The sequence below is a fragment of the Ranitomeya imitator genome, chromosome 8, assembly GCF_032444005.1.
Source record: "Ranitomeya imitator isolate aRanImi1 chromosome 8, aRanImi1.pri, whole genome shotgun sequence".
NCBI lineage: Eukaryota > Metazoa > Chordata > Amphibia > Anura > Dendrobatidae > Ranitomeya > Ranitomeya imitator.
In genome coordinates this window covers 163,759,367-163,776,405 of record NC_091289.1, presented here as the reverse complement: position 1 = coordinate 163,776,405, position 17,039 = coordinate 163,759,367, and the positions used below count along the sequence as shown (strand labels likewise).

General features: G+C 40.9%; 1 protein-coding gene across 1 annotated transcript in view; it reads right to left on the bottom strand.

The window, feature by feature from the left end:
• Positions 1–17,039, bottom strand: part of CACNA1E (calcium voltage-gated channel subunit alpha1 E) — a 782,868-nt gene that overhangs the window by 8,954 nt on the left and 756,875 nt on the right. The window contains exons 43-47 of the mRNA XM_069737731.1: positions 13,358–13,458; positions 11,096–11,202; positions 10,904–11,003; positions 3,171–3,299; positions 1,354–1,537 (exon numbers count right to left, since the gene is read on the bottom strand). Coding sequence (XP_069593832.1) covers positions 1,354–1,537; positions 3,171–3,299; positions 10,904–11,003; positions 11,096–11,202; positions 13,358–13,458 — 621 coding nt within the window. The remainder of the gene's footprint in view (positions 1–1,353; positions 1,538–3,170; positions 3,300–10,903; positions 11,004–11,095; positions 11,203–13,357; positions 13,459–17,039) is intronic.

Below are 17,039 nucleotides of genomic sequence, written 5' to 3'. Positions count from 1 at the left end.
CTTCTGGCAGAGGTCTGAGAGAAACAGCTCAGTTAAGTAGCATGGCAATCACCTGGGATAATGAACACTTGGAAACAGCAGCGCCTCAAAGTCTCAGATTGGATAGTCAAGCTGTCAATCAACACACTGACAGCTCAGCACGCCCCTATGCCAGATTGGATGGCTGAGTTGTCAATCAAAGTACTAACAGCTTAGGCACACCCCTGTACCAGATTGCATGGCTGAGCTGTCAGTAACTGCATCTCAGACACACCGAGGGGTGGAATCGTGACAGATACCCAATCTACTGCAATGCCCTTTACATGGGATAAGTGATATAGCTAATCAGAAAAAACTATACTACATTTCTATTTGGAAGTGGGAATACACCTCAAAGTTTGCCTTCAATCTTAAACTATGAAAACATATAGGAAGCGGTACTGTAGATAAGTCACATGTCACCATCTTTAATCATAGGATCATTGAGATTGCTGGTTCCATACAACAGTATCATATGTACTTTATGATTTTTGGCTCTAAAATAGTCATCCTCTTTAAAGCGAATCTGTCAGGTCTCTTATGCTTTATAACTAAGGTTAAGACCATAAAGTTTTCTACACTTTCATGAAAAAAACTGTTTATATACCGCTCGATGGGAACCTTGTAAGTCACTGCTTCCTTACCCACACAGAATGATTGACCGCTTTTCTCATAAGTTAGTATATAAAGAGAGCTGTCATCCACTGTGTGGGTGGCGGAAGCAGAACTCACAAGCTTTCTGTATACGTGCAAGCGGCATCTGAACAGCTTTTTACAAAAATTCAAAACCTACTCATAGAAAATGTTACAGTGTATTCTCAAGTTCAGTGTCACCCCTTTATATTATGCTGCCCTGAAATATGGGAACACAGAAGACCCGAAGAAGAAATGTCAATAATTTTAAGCAAACAATAATTTCTATTATTTAGGAATATACTGGACATGAAAAAAATATTTTCATTTGCTATCTCAACAACTCAGTCGAGGATTTCACATTTAGAACAAAGGAAATCTTCTCATATATTTTTCATGGGATATCTTTTGTAAAGACAGAATTAAGGTGCCTTTGCATCTTGGACTGTGGATGGTCGAATCCTCATGCCTACAGATATGGTTCCCAACTCATGACACACATACGCATTTGGCCAAGGGGAATAAGTTGCTGCCAGATCGGGCGTTGTAATTCAATGTGCCCAATTCTTGTCTCCTTCGACATCTGTCAGAGAGTCCCCTTAACATCTTACATGGTTTGCCCTGTCCCATCAGAAAAATTGAGTTTGACCGACTTTATTCTACTGTGTATAGCGGACTTAACATGTAGTGTATATGACCAACCTGTATCTGTATTCAAACGATTAGTAGATAGTCTTAAAGAGGCATGGTAGCTGCGACGTTGCTGCTTGTAGCTACTATCTAGACCACGTCGATCTAAGGTGAAGTCTTCTAGCCATGAGCTACGTGCACGCTTGTCCGCTGTCGTGGAGAACGAACGTCGCATGGAACTAACATCTGCCAGGACCTGAAAAGCAAAGTGAGCCCCAAAAAAAGGAAGAAATACATCTGCACACACAAGTTCTTCCTATCGTTTTGACACTAGTTTTGGGAATGTATTGGACTGGACAAGAACTTTCAGAAAACTACTGGAGGAGTCTTCCTTGTTGGACATCCAAAATTCGGGAATAGCCTAGTCCGAAGAAGAACCACTAAATTTATATGCCATAATGGCAGCTGCTGCAGACTTCTTTGTTCAATTCATTTTGACACAGGTCATATTAAAACAACTATTAGTAAATACATATTACAGGGCTGCAGAGAATTTCATAGAACACAACGTAAGAAATTGTGGTCAGTGATAAGGAGAAAAACGTAGCGGAAAGGCTTGGTGCACTAAACAGATCGACATTGTTAAATATTAATTTTCCATTGATAAAAAAGGGCTTTAGGTAAAGTTTTCGAAACTTTATGTGTACTAGGTGCAGGTATGTTGCTTGATTTGTTTGTTGTTTATGGCCGGATTCATACATTTGTGAAACAGGGACCATCCTCACATGAGAAGACCTAACCCAACTGCCAGCTATTCCAAGCTGGGCTTACTGTTTGATAAACAGAGATCGTTCAGGTCGGGAGACCAAGCAGTTGGGTCAGGTATTCCTACGTGAGAATGGTCCATGTGTAAATCCGACCTTATTATTAACTAATGCACATGATAAAGAGTCTTCATAGAGCTGATATGGCTGCTCATAATCCTCCCAACATGTTGCGAAGCATTGTGCTCTTTGTGGGCTGGTACCTTCATGAGAAGCAATATTCAGAGTTAATAAATAAATACCAATAGATGATGTTGCCTTTAGGTTAGAATACCTATATAATTCAGTGTGTGATGGAAGGTTTTATATAAATTCAAGAGAAAAAAGACCTTTGAGAGCAAAATCAGGAACATTTGGGTTATAGTATGGACCCCAATGGTTTTGTTTTATGTAACTGTGCAATCTAAATCCATAATGTGCATATGAGTGAAGGGAATAATGAGAGTTTATCTACCCATTAATTAAATAAAAAGTTAAATAAATTATAAAATTATTTTTATAAATACCCATCATGTTAAACGATAATTAAAGAGGAACTACCAACAATTTAATTACCTATGTTCAAAAACTTCCTATTACAAGAGAACACTTTTCAAACGTTTCTGAAAAAACAATCAAAAACTGTCGTACTATTTTACTTTACGCCAAACAGTTTTAATGATTTTCAGAAAAAGAAAAAACATTTTTTGGAGACGGTAGTTCCCCACTAATTATATAAGGTATAAAATAAACTAAATGGTCACTTGATAAAGAACTAAACATAACAGGGTCCTAAAAATGAAGAAAACAAACTCGGAGAAACAAACAGAAGTACAAAACAACGGAAAGAAGCAAAACAAACCCCTTGAAAACAAATGAAACGATAATCCAATAATTCAACGAAAGAGCAAATAGACAAACAGGAAAAGCAACAGACCATGTAGCCGGTAAGTGATGGAAAGTTCTTAGGTAGATTGTCAGTTGCCTAATAATATGTTAGATATTGTGACTTGTGACTGGGTAACTTGCTAATTAGTAAAGAAACATTTGTGGCTGAAAATAGAGGGGTTGTGTTGCCGTATTTACCTGGGGGTCCTCTGCCAGACGTGGCATGGAAGATGCTCTCGCAGACGCTGGACGTTCCAGCATCTCCACTGGGATGTAGCTGCTTTGGATAGGGAGCTGCTCCCTGCTATACTTTCTAACCTCTGGCTCCTGGAAATAAAGATACAGCCAGCTCGTGGGACCAGCTTTCCATTTCACATAATGCTCCGTCACCTGGTAGCACAATGGTTTCCCTGCCGATAGACCACCCACTCCAGGGTCAGTGCCAGACGTTCCATTATACAAGTCACTAGCTAATGTAGCCTCCGGCACATTGTTACTGTATGCACCAAGAGCATATAAGAAGCAGGAACAATTTATAAATACGTTTTAATTCTAATTGTCCACTGCAGTGAGCTGGAGAACACTCAAATAAATTGTCCACGATCATGGTATAACTGGGAAGGGAGATCTGGGTAAAACAAGCAATTAATCTAGTGAATATTTCTAAAATGCAATCGATAGTGTTTTCACGTATTATTCTATGAGGGTGATTTCATGTCACTGTTTGTATAATTTTACTAGATTTTCTACTGTATATTGTATGTGTATATCCAGTTTGTGGTAAATCATTAAAGAGGTTGTCCAGGTTTGGGTTTCAAGTTTGCAGTCACTTTATGTGACTGCAGACTTGTGAATCCTCACAGCGCGCAGTGTATGCACTGTAAGGATTCTTCAGCGCCAGCACTGGCAGCAGGCAGGCGCATGACCACAAGTATATGATTTGCATACATGTGGTTACATGACAACTAGACATGCGCGTCGTCGATCAATACAAGTGAACTAAGCGAGGCCGGACAAGTCTAGTTGGAATGTGGCTGGAAGTATGAAATTTGCATACTTGGGGTCACATGACCTCTCACTCCCAGTGCCAGCACCTGAGAATCCTGATAGAGTGACTTCAGACTTGAACCCCAAACCCTAAACCATCTCTTTAATAGATTGTGTTAGCAGGGGTTAGTATTGAAACCTATTTCAGGTTTGATTGACTATTTTAATGTGTATGTCCACATTCAGTCACCATTTAGCAATTCATATAAAGAACTAATCTATATATATCGAGAAAGAATTACTCATCTTGTGGTGATCCTGAGTACAGTTGGCCAGGATGTAACTATTGTGTGTGCAGGGCTTGCAGTCACACCCAAACCTTGGAGCCTAGAGGGGCCCAAAAATTCACTTTGACCCGTTAGAGAAAGCCAATATTTTTAAACATCCACAAAAATACAAAAATGTGGGGTTCCTGTTGGAGATGTTGCATAGGGCACCACGTGATTCAAGTTAAGCCAGTTTGTATTTAATGTCCACAGTTTTGAAAGCCTGAAACTAGGAATCTCCCAAAATTATTTGCTGGGACAATATTTGAATTGCACTCCAGTGCATTGAAGGAGTTCAGCTCCTCGGGGGCGGGACTGATGGCAAACTGTTTTCTGTTTCCAACAGGAATCAATACAATTATCTGTGAGGTGTAGAGAAAAGAAAGTGCAGATAGCACTCACAGGCCGACTGAACCGTTGAAGCGCCGTGCAGCGCGAAACGGCCGTCGTCTACACTGGCTCACACATCCTAGTAACCTGTTCCTCCGGTCATGACGTTTTAAGTAATTGAATAAAGGAAGAAGTTTTAAGGACCGGTGAGTGCTATCTGCAATTTCTTTTCTCTACACCGCACAAATCAAGTATTGTTTCTTGCATGAGCACCCGGAGTCCACAGGTGCGGTCTAAATTCAGAGGGCATTAACCTAGTACAAGGTTGTCTTGCCCTTTAGCAGTGCCGTCAGACTATTTCTTTCTCAATACAATTATCTATGCAGTTCTGCACTTTAATACCAGCTGTAATTCAGAATCAGCACAAGATAATACGCTTGTGACGTGATGGACATACATTGTTAAAGCTAAGAAAATAAAAGTGTTAATTGCGACTATTTTAGAATTCTTTTTTAAATATTGTGTATACATTCCAAAATAAAAAAAAGGCCTTTGGTCACAATAATAGTAAATCAATACCAAATAAACAAATACGAACGGTGTATCAGCCTAGTTATACACCGGTCGCGGTTTCATAGTTTTGGGTTGTTTAACTGGACCAGGACAGTTTGATTTTATTTGTGGGTGTATGAATACCTGAAGTCATTGAAGAAGTTCTATTTCAGGGCGTGAGCCAAAATTCCTCTAGTCTATTAGTGGGACAAAGAAAGTTGTTCACGGGGTGACAGATATTCTTGAAAAATACATTCTAAATAACAAATATTAAGGGAAGAAGTTGTTATAAGGGGACTATTTTCAAATCTTTCCCTGTGCTTGTGTTGCATTATTTGTGGCAAATTTATGAAAGGGTCTTAAGATGTTAGATAAATATGGTACACTTAAGATATTACATTATTGTCTAGAAATGTTACTCTACTTTTTACGCCACTCCAATAATACTTGAGTTGGTGACTTTAAAAAAAAAAAAAAGAGTTGCAATTCATAAATTGAGAAAATATTCAGAAACTTTCCCACGCTAATGAATTCATGTCCGGTCAGGCGGGGAGGCAGAGCAGGCAGCTTTTCATTAATTCCTCCGTGGTTTACAGCACGGCCAGTAGCATTAGCATCTCTCCCGGTGGTACACTATTTAACCCCTTGAGATGTATTGCAGTGTGGGTCTTGACTGTACAGCAAACAGGTATGGGATATTGTTGCTTTTTTTCTTTTGGATTTTTTACACAAGAACGAGGGCTTCGCTTGGATTGAGAGTGTAATAAAGATGGTAAACCTGTGTGTTTAATTATTTAATTAAAAGACTTTATTCTGCATGTGTGTGTGTGTTTATTTTACCCTTTACTAACTATAGGATTAGTAATGGATAGGTGTCTTAATGAAACCTCTCCATTACTAACCAGGCTTAATGTCACCTTACAATAGGAAGGTGACATTAACACCTTATTACCCCATATGCCACCACTACAGGGCAATGGGAAGAGAGAGGCTAAGTGCTGGAATAGGCGCATTTTACAGATTGGGTGGCTGGGGGCAGATGTTTTTAGCTGGGGGGGGCAATAACCATGGTCCCTCTCTAGGCTATTAATATCTGCCCTCACTCACTGGCTTTCCCTCTCTGGTGGAGAAAATTGCACAGGAGCCCACAACAGTTTTTCCGTGAATTAATCCTTTAATTTAACACCTACAGCACCAAATTTGACACACGCAAACTACTAACATTATTAGGGAGATATAAAAATCCAACGGATATGCAATGATTTGCTGTATGTAAACCATGTCTCATATCCTGTCGGGTTCTGCAATGATTTTACAGAACCTGACAATTGAATTATCAGCTATTCTGCTACCTAACTCTCTGTGAAATATAAAGATATACTATATATATATATATATATATATATATATATATATGTCAATGACATATTATTATTATTTATCTATATAGCACCATTAATTCAATGGTACTGTACATGAGAAAGGGGTTACATACAGAGTTATAGATATCATTTACAGTAAAAGAATTTACAATGACAGATTGATACAGTGGGGAGAGGACCCTGTCCTTGCGGACTTACGTTCTAGGGGCATATATACAGTGGGGCAAAAAAGTATTTAGTCAGTCAGCAATAGTGCAAGTTCCACCACTTAAAAAGATGAGAGGCGTCTGTAATTTACATCATAGGTAGACCTCAACTATGGGAGACAAACTGAGAAAAAAAAATCCAGAAAATCACATTGTCTGTTTTTTTAACAATTTATTTGCATATTATGGTGGAAAATAAGTATTTGGTCAGAAACAAACAATCAAGATTTCTGGCTCTCACAGACCTGTAACTTCTTCTTTAAGAGTCTCCTCTTTCCTCCACTCATTACCTGTAGTAATGGCACCTGTTTAAACTTGTTATCAGTATAAAAAGACACCTGTGCACACCCTCAAACAGTCTGACTCCAAACTCCACTATGGTGAAGACCAAAGAGCTGTCAAAGGACACCAGAAACAAAATTGTAGCCCTGCACCAGGCTGGGAAGACTGAATCTGCAATAGCCAACCAGCTTGGAGTGAAGAAATCAACAGTGGGAGCAATAATTAGAAAATGGAAGACATACAAGACCACTGATAATCTCCCTCGATCTGGGGCTCCACGCAAAATCCCACCCCGTGGGGTCAGAATGATCACAAGAACGGTGAGCAAAAATCCCAGAACCACGCGGGGGGACCTAGTGAATGAACTGCAGAGAGCTGGGACCAATGTAACAAGGCCTACAATAAGTAACACACTACGCCACCATGGACTCAGATCCTGCAGTGCCAGACGTGTCCCACTGCTTAAGCCAGTACATGTCCGGGCCCGTCTGAAGTTTGCTAGAGAGCATTTGGATGATCCAGAGGAGTTTTGGGAGAATATCCTATGGTCTGATGAAACCAAACTGGAACTGTTTGGTAGAAACACAACTTGTCGTGTTTGGAGGAAAAAGAATACTGAGTTGCATCCATCAAACACCATACCTACTGTAAAGCATGGTGGTGGAAACATCATGCTTTGGGGCTGTTTCTCTGCAAAGGGGCCAGGACGACTGATCCGGGTACATGAAAGAATGAATGGGGCCATGTATCGTGAGATTTTGAGTGCAAACCTCCTTCCATCAGCAAGGGCATTGAAGATGAAACGTGGCTGGGTCTTTCAACATGACAATGATCCAAAGCACACCACCAGGGCAACGAAGGAGTGGCTTCGTAAGAAGCATTTCAAGGTCCTGGAGTGGCCTAGCCAGTCTCCAGATCTCAACCCTATAGAAAACCTTTGGAGGGAGTTGAAAGTCCGTGTTGCCAAGTGAAAAGCCAAAAACATCACTGCTCTAGAGGAGATGTGCATGGAGGAATGGGCCAACATACCAACAACAGTGTGTGGCAACCTTGTGAAGACTTACAGAAAACGTTTGACCTCTGTCATTGCCAACAAAGGATATATTACAAAGTATTGAGATGAAATTTTGTTTCTGACCAAATACTTATTTTCCACCATAATATGCAAATAAAATGTTAAAAAAACAGACAATGTGATTTTCTGGATTTTTTTTTCTCAGTTTGTCTCGCATAGTTGAGGTCTACCTATGATGTAAATTACAGACGCCTCTCATCTTTTTAAGTGGTGGAACTTGCACTATTGCTGACTGACTAAATACTTTTTTGCCCCACTGTATATATATATATATATACATATATATATATATATATATATACCTATACTATGTGTATATTTCTATTCTATCTATTCTATTTTCACCTGTCAGTGTGATTTTACATTACACCGCACTGAATTGCCGGCTTTTCTAAAGGACACCGGTGTGTATTTCTCGCAAGTCACACTGATGGTCTGTGTAGTGTGAGAGATTTTCTCACACTCATAGACTTTCATTGGCGAGTCTCGGCCGTAATACGGTGCAAATCCCAGCATGCTGCGATTTCTCTTGCACGTATAATACGGCCGAGAAAAAAACGGGTGTTGGGAGCTGCCCCATAGATGAACCTTTGTCCGAGTGCTATGCGATTTTTTATAGCATAGCACCCGTCCATATTACACCTCTGGTGTGACTCCGGCCTTACTGAGATCTCTGGGGAAACTTTTACAGTTTGACCGGGGTTACACTTGTGAGTGCAATGCGAGAGACTTGGGCAAGTTTCTCGCATTGCAATCTCAAGTGTGACCCCTGTCTTATCCTCGTGGTTTTTCTTACAGGCTTCCATGTATTGTGGGGATATTTGTTTTTTTAATATAATTGTTTTTTTTGCTCTAGGGAAAATGACATACATTTGATATCACAGGTGTGCTTGTCAATAGGTAATGTTTTTTTTTCCCTTTGGTACTAGTCTGATTAATTACCGATTTAGCACCCGTTCTGATACAGTAGCTGTACGAGTCGATCTGGGGAAACTTTGCCAATAGATGGTATGGGATGGATTTTTTTTCTTATTTTAATTATAATTTCTCCACCAGCATAAGATTGGGACATGGGGATGGGTTAGGTAGAGGTGGGATACTTTATTGTTGGGACATTGGTGCAATTGATAACTTATCTTGGCGATAGTTTGTACTAATTTTAATAAGGATGTATTTTTTAAACAAAACATAATAACTGGGTGAAAGCATGCAATGGCAATTTCCATGTGATAGCTGTATCTTTGCCCTGTTGGTAGAATCGTTCTGCATGTGCATGGAGGCATTCAACAAAATGCTTGAGACTTGAAGACACACAGTGCAATGACACTGCAACAGTGACGTTACTTTAGCGCTGTTGCCCTAGGGTGTGGACAATGCTGTACACTGCAGTGACCAGGCAGAATCAATGAGCTGACAACATGTTTCACATTGAGAGACTTAAGATACTTCCATTCTTGTTGCAGACAGGATGGCATCTATGTACCAGGTGATAACATACTAGTGACAAAACATCTGGCACCAAGCACATTAACATACTGCAGATTGCTGAATGGGCACATCTCATGAGATTTCGATGTGGCACGTTTTTGCATCATCTCAAAACACAATAAAAATGTTGTTCATGCAAGATACAAAACAAGACACTTCACATATAAACAATATAACTGTAACCCGTCATTACTAAAGAAATGCCAATAATTCTACATCTATAGGGAATCGGTCAACTGATTCATGAAGCCCAAGGCACTGGTCCCGAGCTGAATAGTTCAAAGAGGAGATGACCGCTGACTTCCCCCAGCCCATTCACATGGGTCTCTCCCTGTATGAGTGCATAACGAGGGAAAGACCTGTCAGTCCAGCCGAAAAGGAGGGAATGTCAGACAGGGTCATAGCTCTTTAACTAGTCACCTTGTTCTCAACCAACTATGTTGAAATCTCCGATTTATTCTGCCCACGGTTCTGGCAGCATGAATTAGCATACTGGTATCCCCAGCGTCTCTGTATTGTTCATTTTTCATCAAGAACTTGCTTTATATTCTGTTTTAGATGCATTGGATCGATTACAAATTGAAATGGTGGATGTATAGATAAAACTGTAATGACAATAAACGCAATAGGGTCTTATCCGGATTAAAAGGGAAAGAGTAAAATGGGATTTGCTGACCTGTTAGGGTTGTAAAAGTCAGAACCCCTTTGTATGAAAAACGGCTGCTGCAGATCTACCAAATGATAGGGTGGAAACTTGGAGATGAGAGAGAATATAAACCTGCGCTGCCAATATATGATAAGAGACCAGATATATAATATTGACGCAGTTTAATTTATCAATGCGTTTCGAGGCAATCATACCTCTTCATCAGGCCAAATCACGATGAACATGATTACCTCGAAACGCGTTGACAAATAAAACCACATTCACACAGCATCTGGACTCTTACCGTATATTGGATCCTCGGCAGTGCGGGTTTACATCCATTTTCATCTCCATGTTTGTATCCTAAATTGAAATGGTGGTTATACAATAATTATTGACTATCATGATGAGTCAGCTCCTGTGTCTCTTCAAGGAATTTGGAACTATAGATAAAAAAGACAGAACTTTAGCTGCTATATATTAGGAAATCATCAATACTTATTTGGATTTACATGTTCTCTGTGACTGTGGATAAAGATTATTAAATACACAGTGTCCGCACTCCGCCGTAACCGGCGGCTCCTGAAATGTGTCACACTAATGAACCGACTGACAATGCTAAGTTAATGGGCCAGCTCCTCTAAAAGCTAAGTTTACCAGAGACAGCTGCTCTTCAAAGTCTTCATCGTCCCTGTCCAGACAGGGTGGTTGGAACATTTCTTCAGGGGACAATGGACTGAGTGACGGGTAGGCATCACTGAAAGACAAGTGCAGTTTATAAAAAAAAAAATCATCCTCCATTGCCGCGTCTATTATTCCTATACAATGTACTTTACGCTGCGGACTCACAGGCCTGACAGTGTGTCCTGCTGGAGGTACGGCAAGGCTTTGGCATTGGATAATATTTCCTCGGGTAAGGATGACGCTTCCATTCTCTGAAACATTGGAGCATTTTTCTGTTTGGAAAATTCAATATCCAGGTTAGTTACACAGAGGGTAATCCATCGAGACCTAATATAGAGGGCAACAAAGCTAACAATGCAGATTTATTCATATTCCAAAAATAATGCTTCTTTTCAAAAGATAATTATGTTTCTTAATAAAGGTGCACCAAATCCATAACTAAGTGCCTGTTACAAAACATTAATTTATCCTGAACTATATTATCGTTAGACAACAGTTGTCCCAGATAAGTAGGTTCTCCAAGCACTAAAAAAAACAACCTTTCATAACTCTTTAAAATATTAAAATAAATAATGCTCCAAAATTACCTAGGTCCCCCCACTGGTCTCCAAATTTCCTGTTTGGTCCAGAAAGGCCGCAGTGGTGACAAATGCTCTATGTTCACTTTTTAACATGTTCTAATGGCTGGAAAACTCCCTTAGGGTATGAATCTTTTTAGGCAGATGATTGCTGGCTCCGGAGGAGGATACAGTGTTAGCACTTCCCATACAGTATGCAATGCTTGTTCAGTGCTGTATATAAAGTGGACAGGAAGGCAGAGTTGGTAGTAAACCATCTCTGCCTTCTCTATCGGAATATTCAGCTCTCTGCAGCTGCACAATATCGTGTAGCTTCTTACTCTGCAATAACATTTTAGAAGGTCAAAGTAAAGCAATCTACAGAATGCCCAGACATCATAAGTCTACAGGTGGTCTGGAAGTGGTTAACAGGGGTCTGGCAGGGCAAAATTACATTGTGAAGTTAACACATTTCTATATAGGCAATTTGATCCGAGAAGAAGAATGCTCGTAGATCTAAACTCTGTGGGCCATGTTTCAAGAAAACGATCTGCAAATTAGGTGGTTGGTGCATCGTAGGAGGTGGAGAACACCTTACCTTAGTCAATCTAGCTGTCCAACTCCTGGCTCCACTACTGGCCTCACTTATGTAGGCCAGCACTTTATTAACTTAAATTCTGCACGTGCACTGATTGCCCTGGTATTGGTGCATGTGACAAACACTCCTTCCTATGGAGTTGACCATCTTGCTGTTCTACGTTGACCTTGCTAGATGTCACAACTTTGCATTGATCTGACATCATGATAAGTTGTAGAACTTAATGCAATTCAAGGATTAAGGTACCTTCACATTAAGCGACGCTGCAGCGATACCGACAACGATCCGGATCGCTGCAGCGTCGCTGTTTGGTCGCTGGAGAGCTGTCACACAGACCGCTCTCCAGCGACCAACGATGCCGGTAACCAGGGTAAACATTGGGTAACTAAGCGCAGGGCCGCGCTTAGTAACCCGATGTTTACCCTGGTTACCATCCTAAAAGTAAAAAAAAATAAACGCTACATACTTACCTGCTTTCCGGCCGCTGTGCTCACACAGACAGTACAGGAGGAGTGCAGAGCACAGCGCTGGAGGACAGACGGCTGTAGGTAAGTATGTAGCGTTTTTTTTTTTTTACTTTTAGCATGGTAACCAGGGTAAACATCGGGTTACTAAGCGCGGCCCTGCGCTTAGTTACCCGATGTTTACCCTGGTTACCAGTGAAGACATCGCTGGATCGGTGTCACACACGCCGATCCAGCGATGTCAGCAGGAGTCCAGCGACGAAATAAAGTTCTGGACTTTATTCAGCGACCAACGATCTCCCAGCAAAGGGCCTGATCGTTGGTCGCTGTCACACATAACGATTTCATTAACGATATCGTTGCTACATCACAAAAAGCAATGATATCGTTAACAATATCGTTATGTGTGAAGGTACCTTTAGGCTGGACACATGTTTGACTTTGACTTAGGCTGTGTGCCCACGATCAATAGAGAAGCTGAACCTAATTTGTATATCTTTCTGCTAAACTTAAATATTTTGGAGTCCCAATTGCCCCAATATGTTCCAAACCTCACGATGCCACTTTTTCATGCCTAGCAGGACAACACCATGTTCCTTTGGATTTCAACTAATAATGTACAGCCTTTAACGGCAACATATTAAAATTTAAAGAAGACTCCATCGCAACTATAATAATTACATTTTTCATATTTTCAATGAACATACATAATTTTATCAAGTCTCGGCACACATTTTTTTTATTCCGGCTCTCATGCAGAAGACTTGCGGGTCATGCAGAGGCCTTGCCCGCTTGTCATATGTCTCACCTGTTCCTCCAGCTGTTGTCTCTGTTTCTTCGCTTTACTCTGCTTATAATAGTCCATGATCATCATAGCAGCATAAATCTTGCCCACAGTCAGGTCAGTAGCTGGGAGTAAAATAGTTCAAAAGTTGTCACAGACAGAAGCAAATTCATACTAATGGTGTTGGTAACAGTATTGGATGTGTAGTAGGTCGCACTGTACAAGATGCAGATGGTTCATACAAGTCCTCACGAATAAATTGCAAATTGAAGGGACATTATACATAAGCTATTTATTCAGACCCATGTCCTATTATTGAAATCAGGTTTGTATTTTTTTAAATTTTTTTAGCATTTTATTTTTACTGTTTGTATTCACGATCTGTATAAAAAAAATGAAATTTTCCAATTTTCACGCTGACCACCGGGGCTATTCTAAACTCAAACTTTCTGTTGTTTCTGGAAATTCCAGGTCCATCAGCAGCAATAATTATTCCCATAGTCCAGCAGGTAATAATAAAGTAAACAGTCTGAGTTAGAGGATAATAGGAGCACCAAACACAGAAGAAAAGAGCGGATGTTTAATCCTTATATTCAAAAAGGGTCATAAAAGAGGACTTAGCAGGTACTAAAAAGTTGCTTTCCATGCTAAGTTTTGCGAATGCAGTATTAGATAGCTGCCCATAGAAGAAGGAAAGGAACGAAGGCCCAGAGAATATAGAAAAGCTAATTGTAATTGCTTATTTGTGGTGCTATGCATGCAGATTTCCTCGCATACACCAACAGGATTCAATCTAGGGCAGGTATATACAACATCCAGAGTGATTGAGGTTAAATAAATGCTTAAAGACTGGTACTGTGGGACAGTGCGGTAGTAGGCCAGCTGCTGCTTGGAAACCTTCGTCCGACGAGCGCCGTTTCGCAAAGGTCGCTTCTTCCGGGAGCGCGTCAGTGTGAGGCAATAATTTATTCAGGTACACAGCATAGGGCAGATATTTTTATTCAGGAGCATTGTAATCATACTGCCATTTTTAAGGGCATTGTGTGGGAATGTGCTGCAGAAGATCAAAGAAGGTGGAAGTCTACAGAGATAAGCTGTGGATGTGAAAAGTCATTATGGCATCTGGACAAGATTAAAGGTACCTTCACACTGAACGATATCGCTAGCGATCCGTGACGTTGCTAGCGATATCGTTGAGTTTGACAAGCAGCAGCGATCAGGATCCTGCTGTGCCATCGTTGGTCGGAGCAGAAAGTCCAGAACTTTATTTCGTCGCTGGACTCCTGCAGACATCGCTGAATCGGCGTGTGTGACTCCGATTCAGCGATGTCTTCACTGGTAACCAGGGTAAACATCGGGTTACTGAGCGCAGGGGCCGCGCTTAGTAACCCGATGTTTACCCTAGTTACCAGCGTAAACGTAAAAAAACAAACACTACATACTTACATTCCGGTGTCTGTCCCCCGGCGCTGTGCTTCTCTGCACTGTGAGCGCCGGCCGGCCGTAAAGCAGAGCACAGCGGTGACGTCACCGCTGTGCTTTCTGGCTGGCGCTCACAGTCAGTGCAGAGAAGCACAGCGCCGGAGGACAGACACCGGAATGTACAGTCATGGCCAAAAGTATTGACACCCCTGCAATTCTGTCAGATAATACTCATTTTCTCCCTGAAAATGATTGCAAACACAAATTATTTGTTACTATTATCTTCATTTAATTTGTCTTAAATGAATAAACACAAAAGAGAATGAAGCAAAAAGCAAAACATTGATCATTTCACACAAAACTCCAAAAATGGGCCAGACAAAAGTATTGGCACCCTCAGCCTAATACTTGGTTGCACAACCTTTAGCCAAAATAACTGCGACCAACCGCTTCCGGTAACCATCAATGAGTTTCTTACAATGCTCTGCTGGAATTTTAGACCATTCTTCTTTGGCAAACTGCTCCAGGTCCCTGATATTTGAAGGGTGCCTTCTCCAAACTGCCATTTTTAGATCTCTCCACAGCTGTTATATGGGATTCAGGTCTGGACTCATTGCGGGCCACCTTAGAAGTCTCCAGTGATTTCTCTCAAACCATTTTCTAGTGCTTTTTGAAGTGTGTTTTGGGTCATTGTCCTGCTGGAAGACCCATGACCTCTGAGGGAGACCCAGCTTTCTCACACTGGGCCCTACATTATGCTGCAAATTTTGTTGGTAGTCTTCAGACTTCATAATGCCATGCACACGGTCAAGCAGTCCAGTGCCAGAGGCAGCAAAGCAACCCCAAAACATCAGGGAACCTCCGCCATGTTTGACTGTAGGGACCGTGTTCTTTTCTTTGAATGCCTCTTTTTTTCTCCTGTAAACTCTATGTTGATGCCTTTGCCCAAAAAGCTCTACTTTTGTCTCATCTGACCAGAGAACCTTCTTCCAAAACGTTTTAGGCTTTTTCAGGTAAGTTTTGGCAAACTCAAGCCTGGCTTTTTTATGTCTCGGGGTAAGAAGTGGGGTCTTCCTGGTCTCCTACTATACAGTCCCTTTTCATTCAGACGCTGACGGACAGTACGGGTTGACAATGTTGTACCCTCGGACTGCAGGGCAGCTTGAACTTGTTTGGATGTTAGTCGAGGTTCTTTATCCAACATCCGCACAATCTTGCGTTGAAATCTCTTGTCAATTTTTCTTTTCCGTCCACATCTAGGGAGGTTAGCCACAGTGCCATGGGCTTTAAACTTCTTGATGACATTGCGCACGGTAGACACAGGAACATTCAGGTCTTTAAAGATGGACTTGTAGCCTTGAGATTGTTCATGCTTCCTCACAATTTGGTTTCTCAAGTTCTCAGACAGTTCTTTGGTCTTCTTTCTTTTCTCCATGCTCAATGTGGTACACACAAGGACACGAGACAGAGGTTGAGTCAACTTTAATCCATGTCAACTGGCTGCAAGTGTGATTTAGTTATTGCCAACACCTGTTAGGTGCCACAGGTAAGTTACAGGTGCTGTTAATTACACAAATTAGAGAAGCATCACATGATTTTTCGAACAGTGCCAATACTTTTGTCCACCCCCTTGTTTATGTTTGGTGTGGAATTATATCCAATTTGGCTTTAGGACAATACTTTTTGTGTTTTTTTCATTTAAGACAAATTAAATGAAGATAATAATTTCAAATAATTTGTGTTTGCAATCATTTTCAGGAAGAAAATGAGTATTATCTGACAGAATTGCAGGGGTGTTAATACTTTTGGCCATGACTGTAAGTATGAAGTGTTTTTTTTTTTTATGTTTACGCTAGTAACCAGGGTAAACATCGGGTTACTAAGCACGGCCCTGCGCTGCCCGATGTTTACCTTGGTTACCAGGGGACTTCGCATCGGTGGTCGCTGGAGTGCTGTCTGTGTGACAGCTCTCCAGCGACCACACAGCGACGCTGCAGCGATCGGGATCGTTGTCTAGATCGCTGCAGCGTCGCTAAATGTGACGGTACCTTAAGACAAGAAAGAGAACGATTCAAATCAGTGACTACATCATTCATAAGGTTCCTGGATGCATATGTTTATTTGTGATACTGACTAATGCTCATTAGTACTGTGGTTCCTGTATGGTCTGTAATCTGATGATGATTGATAACAACTGCCATCATCTCCTCACCATTGTTAAGGTCATGCTGGGAGTTGTAGGTTCATGTGATACAAATTTATATGGGTCTTACCTGACATTACA